Raw genomic sequence first — 10,633 nt, forward strand, 5'->3', positions numbered from 1 at the left:
TAGTGCCAGCTTCTTTACTGGATTATCCATAAATACGTCACAGACCATCATATGCAGGACCTCTGAGACTATAACAAATATTCTGAAATATATCAATCACTCACCATAATTCACTCCCCACTGTCTAGAATTGCTGTTTGCATTACAGCCATCTTTGTAAGATTCTGTGAACCCTTTGGTATGACCCACATACGCAATTTTGGACTGAAACCCTTACATGCAATATACTCCCACCGTATATGACACATATGTCAATATCAATACAAATGAATGTCATGAAAAGTAAACCGTGTCAGAGAAATGCTGAAAAAAGAGTGGTATGCAACATAGTGAGGACTGGATGCATCAGTGACGGTCCTGTCCTGAAGCATCTACTTGTGGCTCAGCAGTTATCAGACCACAATTTTCAATTAAATTCAGAAGGTGAAATTTTTCTGTTTCAAAATAGAGTCTGTCTGCTGGACAGGTAAGGTGCAATTAACATGTGCACTCATGAAATGCTATTAGAAATTAAAATATTGTATTTTAAGAAAATAGTCAATGCAATTGAATGTAAAAGTGTGTATACATTACAAGAGTGATGAATCTCCTCTATTTTAGTCTTTGTAGAAATATCGTAAGTGTGGACCCGTACGGAGCTGCTACCTAAGGACATGCACATTCTTTTTCAGGAACAGGATGAAAAGACAGATATGATTCCGAAATAAATACTTTTCCCCTGGCCCACTTACATCAGAGCTCTGGGAAATCTCAGCAAGACAGAGAGACTGCGGGACCACATCCAGTGTAAGATGCTCAACATTAGCATCTGCCCTGTCAGTGACATTGATAATGATAATTTGCTACTGACAGACCAGAAGACTATCATAGTGTTATCAAAGCACGCCTTGCCTTGGAATGAGGTCCATCCCCATCACTGCACATGTACACTCAGTCCAGGTGCGTAAGGATCACAAGTGCAGCCGGTGCAGTGTCACCGGGCTCAGCTGGATAACGAGCCTCTTACATCCCAATTACTGGTTGTGTTTAACTATGGGGGCCCAATGTGTTAGGGCCTGAGCAGCTTTTGCTCTGCCGTGGACCCAAGCTGAGACATAAATCTTCAAATGAACAAAAACCGAGCAGATTCAGAAAGAAAACAGAAATGGGGCCCTGTTGGGTTATTCCATTGTTTGCAGCATTTTTCTTCCTTTTTTTCTTATAAGTCATCAAGAAGTTTTGGAACACACCGGAGAAGCTGGGACTGTTGCAGCTTCTCAGGAGTATTCCCACGCCTAAACATTAGCACATTTGGAAACATAGAAAGTTGGGCAGATTTACAAAATCATTTGTGGGTAGTGGAAGTTGCTCAAACAGCTTCGGGCGGGGGAGATGGGGGGGGGGGAGTGGGGTGAGCCTTTTCTTCTCTTTACACTAGGCCCCATGACACACCACACACGCCATTCCCTGGCAACACACCCAGCCCCTGACAACTGGGAATACTTAATATGCAGGTGACGTCATGTATTGCAGCACACAATAGTTCCCGTCAGTGTTGAAAGATGCACGGATATTTTGCAAACCAGCGCAGACACGTGAACACTCCTTACAACAACAAAAAACGTGCATTGAATGTTTTCTCTCGAGCCCCGATGTGGTCATCTTCCTTAGTAAGATGCTCGCACAGTGATTAGTTTGGTAATGTGATGTGAAATACACGGTTGCTGGGCGGCAGCTGAACTTGACCTCCACGGCAACTTTCAGAAGTGCCCGCGGTTCTCCGCGCTTTAGCTACGGCTGTAAAGAGGGATAGTGCTGGGATGAAATGAAAGACATGCTATCACGTACCTGCGCCGGCTGGCGCTCAAGCACCAACACGCCAGCAGCACCGCGGTCCCGAGAGTCAGGGTGTACACACTGAACAGCCACTGAAGAGCTTTTTCTTCACCACTGAAGAGCATTGTTCCTTGGCGGGCGGCGCCGTCACACCGCTTCAAAGCTGAACGCAGGAGCTCCGCGGATGTACTCGGCCCGTTCCCAGCTCCTCTCCTTCCTGTGAGGGCGAGGGACTGGATTTTACAACTTCTGTGGTGCTAGAAGTGAACTTTTTTCCTGCCCGCGGGTTGTGTGGGAGGCTTCAGCTCAGATTGGCTGCGAGAGAGCCGGCTCCTCCCAGCTGTGTACACTGCCAAAGGTCGGTAACCAAAGCGCTCACTTTTCACTTTAATGAACGAGATTTCTTATTTCATAGCTACACTCACGCAGCGATCAAACTGGTTAGGCAGGAATTACACAGACCATTAAGATCTTTTCACTTGATTTACAAGCAACATCGCACAAAAAGTGTGTTCATTTCCATTCGAATCAAGCATTTTAGCGCATAGAGTCGAAACAATCCAATTGCTGAAACTAATTGCAACCGTGAGTATATTAGCATACGTGCTACACCTAACACTGAGACCAAAAGGAGATAGGAATGTTCATGTTCAAAATGACCATATTGATGATTTAGGCAAAAATGACACAATATCATCAGCACTTATAATGCCATCACAGGAAATTAATTCCCATGTCTCTTATGAGAGCCACTCTGCCTGAGCGCCAAGTACATGCTGCACCACCTATTCTTAATATTTCCTCACCCTACTCTTGCCTGTCACTGTCATTACAGGTGAGGTTTTATCATTTCACTGGAAGGTGCAGCAAGTTTACATAACAAAAAAAAAGATCCGCTTAAACAGGTCCCGTCCTCAGCTGTAACTCTGTGACCCTTTGACTGCATTATTTCCTGACAGCACCAAGCAAAAGGAAGGCACCGGCTACCCCTGGAGGTCTGGGTTCTGGACTGTGACAGGGAAAAGTAGGATGTAGAGTAATGAAGATTACCGACAAGTAATCCAGCCATCAACCCCTTGTCCACTCAACCCCATCACGGTCATGACATGTATGTAGGATGTAGCTAGTACCCAGCGGGTGCCCGATGAGGCACACAACACATCACAAGACACAAATTGCACAACAGTCTTAATGGAGATATCAAGTTTCAGAGCTCTAACAGATTTCAAAGTAGAAAATGTCATTCAGATCAAAGAAAAAGTGGGTTATGATGCTGCAAACAAGTGATACCAGACCTAATCTAGCCACTTTATAAACCAGAAGTTTTTCCATGTGTCCTAATCCAAAAGAAACAAGCAAGACATCTGTTTTCCTGAAGGCATCTGTGTGAGACAGATATACTCCCACTGCCCTGCCAAAGCCAGCAGTATGTTGATATAGTCCAGCTGAACGGGAATCATCAGGGGAAAAATGAGAACAGTTACAGTACTCAGAAAAGAATGGAATTTGATCATAATCTTGGTTTTCAAAGATGAAGAAGGCCTCAACATGGGACATTCTGCTACGAACTGCAAGTATAGTTTCCTGCAAAGAAGAACTCCAATCTACCTAGAATGTCATGCCAAAGTAATTGCCACCAAAAAGGCACAATTAAGAGTAAAAAAAACTTTATGGAAACCTCTGTAAGGGTTCAAAAGGTTAATTCACGAAACCTGGTAAAACTAAAGGAAGATCCCAAGAAGAAACCATTAGCTCAACTCTGGCTTGACATCTTAAGCCGTTTAGGAAGTCGAGACCCATACTCCTATACAGAAGAATGAACCCTCCGCCCCATCCTCCAAGGCGATATGCAAACTACAATCACAACCAAGTGAACTCACAACAAGTATTGGACCATCAAAATTCATCACTAAATCATAGGAAGCCTAAAAAAAGCACACATATATTCAAGGCACTACACAACTTAGGCTCCCTACCTGAAGAGTCAAGTTCAAGTTCAAAAGACCTTTATTCGAATTTCATGAAATTCATAAAAGCACCACATTAAAAACAATTCAATTACATAACAAATACAGGTTTACAACGTTCATAATTATTAAAAAACCTAATACAGTTCTCATAAGACTATATTCAGGGGTTTTCCATCATTTTACGTACACGTGTTATAAGTCTCAAAAAAGTGCTAGTGCGATAAATTAGTTCATCTGTGTCCAGGGAAAGTAACATTGAATAAGACTCCCCTAACGAAAGGGGTCTTTGTTTTCTAAAATAAGGAGTTAAAAACCAGTTAATATATTTTAAGTAAAATTTACAGAAAAATAGGAAGTGCAAATCATTCTGTTTACTGATACCATCACACAGACATGGATTGTAATCTGTTGTGTGCTGATAGCCCAAGGGAAAGCCCAGCAAAAATTTTACTGAACCTGCCCTTAGCCGGAACAGCAATGATCTCTCCCAGTTAGTCATGGGTAGGGTGAGGTATGGTACAAGTGTTCTCCTGCCTAAATCATTCCTCATGTAACTCACAACAGTTGATTTGAGGGTTTCCCTTTCCATTCGTTCGGAGTTATAAAGTGCATACAGTGCTTGTTTGACCTCAATTTTATCTTTAGGTACAATCCTACTTGGGTCGGAGAAGAGATCTTCCCTGTTCACGGAACTCAGTGTTTTTAGGACTCCCGCAAGCCAGGGGATCGACATGCCATGGTCACATTTAAGACAGTCTTTTATGATGTTTTGCGTTAAAGTGGCTGAGTTATTCCCCAGATCCTAATCCATAAAAGAACTGGTCTAGATCTAATAAAATCACATACATAAGGTAGGTTTATTTCCTCGTAGCAAATGAATTTGGAGGAAGAAATTGGGGCACCCAGTATTTTCCTGCAAAATCGACCTTCTTCTCGCCGGATACTAGGGTTTTTCCTCAATCCCCAAACCTCAGCCCCGTATGTGGCTACTGGTAGGCACTGTAAACTAAATTTTTTTTAAATGGCTCTAGTGGCACCTATTTTCTTTGGTTGGGAGAAACTCAAAATAGAATTGGTGGCTTTCGAGAACTTGCCCATGGCGTGGGCCGTATGCCCACTCCATGAGCCGTTCGCAGCGAAAACCAAACCTAAATACGGGAATGTAGTTACAGATTCTAATTTATCTGTCCCTATATGTATAGTGTTGAGCTTTCGTTTCCCGGGATCACATGGCATAATACAAGATTTTTTAAAATTGACACGCAGGTCTAAGCCCTTCATGTGTTCGACAAAACCTTTAACATGTAAGCGAAGGGCATTTGGTGTTCGTCCCATAAGGACCGCATCGTCTGCGTATAATAAAACTGGCAATGGTTGCCCCTGGATTATTGGTACATCACTAGTCACTTGTTTTAGGGTTTCGGCCAAACCATTAATGTAAATAATAAACAACAGGGGTGCTAAAACACACCCCTGTCTTACCCATCTACCGATGTTGATGGGTCCAGAAACTTCTCCACCCATCCCAATCCTAACTTGTGCTTTGAGATTGGTATGGAGGTACGCCAGGAAATTAACAAGAGCCTCGTCCAGTCTGTAATTCAAAAGAATTACCCATAGTTTAGATCTATTCACTAGATCGAAGGCGGATGAAAGATCCATGAACGCAAGGTAGATTGGGGACGATCGAGCAACGCTATACTTATCAATAATCAGTTTCAGGTTCAAGCATTGCTCAACCGTCCCCACCTTGCTCCTGAATCCCATCTGACACGGGTCCAATAGACCCTTATCTTCAGTCCTCTCTACCACCCTATTATAGATTATTCGCCCCAAAACTTTTAAGGTGTTATCCAAAAGAGAAATCGGACGGTAATTCACTGGATCCGACCTCTCGCCCTTTTTAAAAATTGGAACTATGGTGCTGGTAGCCCAAGTAGTGGGCATGGGTACTGTTGGGAGGCTATTAAAAACATTGAGGAGGATTGGTGCCCATAGATCCGGACTGTGCTTAATTATATCTATGGGCAGTCCATCAGGACCTGGAGCCTTGTTTCCAAGGCTCTCTTTGATGGCTATCTCCACCTCATAGAGATCTATCTCTAAGCCGCGGAGCTGACCAGGGGAAAAGCTAGTTAATTCCTCAAGTGGAGCAGCATACATTTTGGAAAAATGGGCCTCCCAAGAGTTGCTGGTTATGTTGCAGCTAATTGGGGTTAGTGGTTTGCCCTTTTCTCACATTTTTCTAACGGCTGACCAAAAGGGGCCGCTGCTTTTTAAATTGGTGCTCCCAACCAGCGACTCCCATTGTTATGTTAATAATGCAGCCTTCCTTTCAGCTATTTTAAGTTTATAAAATTTCCTGCCTGCCTGTACCTCCATTAAGCGCCTTGGTTTAGTGGTTAATGCCCTGCGCAATTCCCTGTTTGCTAATGAGCAGGCAGAATCGAACCACCTTGGTTCTTTCCCTTCTTTTGGTAGTGGAACTGACAAAGAAGTTTTTACTGTTAAGCACAGTTTACTGAAATCATCAATTATCCTATGACAGTTCCCACCCATTGTTAGGCAAGAATTAATTAACTGGGGATATTCCCTATTTATACTTTCCAGTATTGCCCTGCTGTCAACTCCCCTCCATCTTAGACACAAGCCGTCACCCGTGGGTGTGATATCTCTTGCCCCATTTAAGTTGGCGTATACCTGGCTAGGGCCTAATTTTAAGGTCACAATGAGGGGGTTGTGATCACCAAACGATGTTTCTACCACTGTAGATTTTATCACACGGTCTAATAAGTGGGGAGACATAAAGATAAAATCAATTGTGGAGGGGCAATCTCGGCCTCTGAACGTAGGGGCGTGAAGTATACTAGGAGTGTGGCTTGTGTCCATAGCGTTGCTGAGAGTATACTCAGTTAGTATATTAGCTAATTCAATGCCCCTTCGTTCAGCTTGATCTAAGTGATTTCTATCCTCAGTCCTGCAATTCTTAGGGATTTTCGCATTAAAGTCCCCCCCAATTAGAATCCCTGTTTCCTCCCCAGTTTCTGAACTGTTTTCAAGATTCCGTAAAGTCTTAGAGAGTGCTTCAAAGTTTTTGTTAGGTACAGAATAAAAATCATTGTTATAAAAATTGATTAGATAGATCCGTGTCTTTCGCTTGAACTCTAAAATCTGTATGTTCGGGTTTCCTCTAGAGAGGTCTCTGATTGTACCACCGGCCAGTATCCTGATGCCAATGAACAGGCCTCCCACTGCGAGTCCTGAATCAGGCTTGGGTGCTGTCACGCTAAAGCAATGGTAACCCTCAATATATAAATTCTCAACAGCCCATGTCTCCTGGAACATAATAATGTCTTTACCATCCAGTAACTGAACCCATTGTGGGTTTGACAATCTTGGTTCTAGCCCTGCTACATTCCAGTTAAGAATGGACAAGCCACAGTGATTGGTATGTCTAATTGACTTGCTTCTGACATTCATAACTGTACTCCACTTAGGGTTAGTTGGTATAGGAGATACAACCTTTTGTATAGTTACAGGTGTGGTAGTATGATGTTGTGTTGCTGTTTCCTGAGTTGTGTTGGTTAGTATTGGTATTTGGGGTAAGTGTTCCTCATTATCATTGCTTTCATCTTGACATCCGATGTTACTTCCCCTTATCCCCAGTCAGTCCTGATCTTCTAAATTTGAGAAGACATGTTCAAACCGGTTGTAGGTTGGGATGTTATATAGGGGCCTCAACTCATTCTGACGTAAATTCAAGTTTGAATTCGAAATTAAGTATGGCCTCTCACTATGGTTGTGCGGAGGCATAGTGGGGAGGTATGGGTGTGGCATCGGGTGTCCCAGGAATGAAGCCTGATGGCGCTGAGGTGGCCATTCATTAAACCAAAATCTTGATTCAGTTGGTGAGATGGGAATAAATCCCTGATGCCAAGATTTGGATCCTGATGACGCACAGCCGGGTTAGTCATGGGGTTAGAGTTTGGGGCTAGATGTCTATAAAGGTAACCCAGGGGAAGCAAGGTCGTATTAAATTCCCACGGTGAGGGTAGTGGCGCATTAGCAAGGGTTTTTTGAGCCTATTGAGGGGACCTAAAGTTTATAACTATACAGTCCCCATCAAACGTTTTTCTCAGTGGGCCCACCCACCCAACTCTTTGTGTTTGAATAATCTCCCTTGCTCCTTCCATTGGGAAATTACAATTTATAGATAACCAATGGAGAATCCTGATTTTATGAGTGGTATGGTTTTCCTCTTGGTCATTCTTTAATTTTGTCACATTGACTAAAACCAGCACGTATGCCCCGCGGTGAACAACCTTTACAACAAAACTTTTACAAAGCACTACCATTACGATGCAACTTTTACAACGCAAACCATTGCAACGCATTGCGCTGGGGGGCGCTCTAGGATAGGGAATAGGTTTAATTTACTATCCAACACCTTCCCTACTATCCACGGGGACTGGAGTTGGAATAGTAAATTAAACTATTCACTATCCAGCGCCTCAAAGCACTATGCATTGTAAAGGCATGCGTTGTAAAAACCGTGTTGTAAAGGCATGCGTGGTAAAAGCATGCGTTGTAACGTCATACATCCATGCCCCGCATTCAGGTGGCAGGCTTATGCGGGTGGGGATCTTCCTCGTGTTGGTTGCCATGTTAAGTTCGGATTGAACTGTGCGGCGGTTTTGGACATCATTCTTAGATTGATGAGTTAGGACCCTTTTGCTTTTATCAGCGTTAAGATCCGTCCCTTCCAAACTAGCTGCCTTAGTCGTATTTGGTTTAGGGCATGTTTAGCTAGGGGTTGGCTTTTACTTGTGCTAGGGACGGGCATCGTTCGAGTTGATTTATTATGGCCAACTGTATTTGTGTTAGTGTTAGCACCGCTATTTTTGGCCTTGGTTCCACCTAGTGTCCCCTCGTTGGGTTTGTTTATTAAAGTCTGCTCTATGCCCAATTTGGTTACATGGTCGTCCAACACTCTCAGCCTCTTATCCATATTTAGGATTTGTTGATTAATTGGACCTAAAAGGGTGGACAATAATGTCTCCATCCTCCCCCAGAATCCTTCGTTCCCCGATGCTACACTGGCTTCTATGGCAAGGGTATTAGTTCCGATAAGTTGGTCTTCCCCCTTATCCCTTTTACGCTCTACGGGGGCAGGAATCCTCCAGCTTCGCTTGCGCCCACCCTTGTTTCTATGTGTTTTTGGCGACAACTCAGTGTCTAGGTGCTTCAATTTTCTTTTAGCTTTTTGGCCCCGGGTTCGCACAGGGATGCTATCACTTTTGTCCCCCTCAGTGTTTGATGTGTCAGGATCCGCTCATGGATCGTTACCATCTAAATGTACCTGATCGTTTACCAGTGGTGCGCAGGAGTCTTGACTAATGTTCATATCAGGCCTGAGCATAGTCAGGGTTGATGATAACCTACTACCTGGGGTAAATTGTGCCGGTGGGGCTGTGTCCACAATTATGCAGTTCTCATTAGAGTCTGTGCCTGGGAGCCCTGCATAGGATGCGGCAAGTAAGGAGTCCACTGAGTTATCTTGATTCAGAAGGAGAGGGGGAAGGCTTGATGGGAGCGAAAAGCGCCTTTCAGTGTTCTGAATGGCAGTAGCAACAACATTGATGGTCTTCTGAAGCATTTTGTCAATGGCGGTCAAACTCTGCCGCGGGGTGGTGGTGGTTGGCAGGGCCAATTTGTGCACATCTTTTGGCCTGGGTACTGCCGGTGTCCTTTTCCCCATGATTGCGTTTAGTCTAAAGCTGTTACGTGACAAATATTTAAGCAGTAAAGTATGCTTTTATCACTGACCTGGTAGAAATCCCAGGAGGCAATGGGAAAGATGGAAAGGCCTGCCAAGGGGGGTGGCCCTGCCCAGCCTCTTCTGGCCTCTGAGGGCCACAGAGGGCCCGCCCTTAGCCCGGGCGCTCCCGCGCGTGACTCGCGGGGCGAGAGGCACTCCGCTGTTAAATAGCGCCTTCGGGCGCTGGCGATGACGCTCCAGGTGCGCCGCTTGCCTCCGGGGCACCTGGGATGTGTAGTCCCTCACTGCAAGTGGGAGAGCCTCGCTAGCCTGGCCGTTGCCCTCACGGCGCTTGAAGGGTGGAAATGGCGCCACGAACTGCCGTTTCCCTCACGGCGTGTGTCTCTGACAAGAGATGAGCCCCCACTGAGCGCTCGGCGCTCCGCTGTTAAATCGTGCCTCCGGGCGCTGGCGATGACACTCCAGGTGCGCCGCTTGCCTCCGGGGCACCTGGGATGTGTAGTCCCTTACCGCAAGTGGGAGAGTCTCGCTAGCCCGGCCGTTGCCCTCACGGCGCTTGAAGGGTGGAAATGGCGCCACGAACTGCTGTTTCCCTCACGGCGTGTGTCTCTGACAAGAGATGAGCCCCCACTGAGCGCTCAGCGCTCCGCTGTTAAATCGCGCCTCCGGGAGCTGGCGATGACGCTCCAGGTGCGCCGCTTGCCTCCGGGGCACCTGGGATGTGTAGTCCCTCCCCGCAAGTGGGAGAGCCTCGCTAGCCCGGCCGTTGCCCTCACGGCGCTTGAAGGGTGGAAATGGCACCACGAACTGCCGTTTCCCTCATGGCGTGTGTCTCTGACAAGAGATGAGCCCCCACTGAGCGCTCGGCGCTCCACTGTTAAATCGCACCTCAGGGCGCTGGCGATGACGCTCCAGGTGCGCCGCTTGCCTCCGGGGCACTTGGGATGTGTAGTCCCTCACCGCAAGTGGGAGAGCCTCACTAGCCCGGCCGTTGCCCTCACGGCCCTTGAAGGGTGGAAATGGCGCCACAAACTGCCGTTTCCCTCACACAACTTAGGCTTCCTACCTG

At 45.7% G+C, this 10,633-nt stretch overlaps 1 protein-coding gene across 1 annotated transcript in view; it reads right to left on the minus strand.

Annotated features, from left to right (window-relative positions):
* Positions 1 to 2,099, minus strand: part of CYP7B1 (cytochrome P450 family 7 subfamily B member 1) — an 813,803-nt gene extending 811,704 nt beyond the window's left edge. The window contains exon 1 of the mRNA XM_086965805.1: positions 1,828 to 2,099. Coding sequence (XP_086821931.1) covers positions 1,828 to 1,940 — 113 coding nt within the window. The 5' untranslated portion in view covers positions 1,941 to 2,099. The remainder of the gene's footprint in view (positions 1 to 1,827) is intronic.
* Positions 2,100 to 10,633: the final 8,534 nt, after the last annotated feature.

The sequence above is a fragment of the Lissotriton vulgaris genome, chromosome 4_1 (genome assembly GCF_964263255.1).
Source record: "Lissotriton vulgaris chromosome 4_1, aLisVul1.2, whole genome shotgun sequence".
Taxonomy (NCBI): Eukaryota; Metazoa; Chordata; class Amphibia; order Caudata; family Salamandridae; genus Lissotriton; species Lissotriton vulgaris.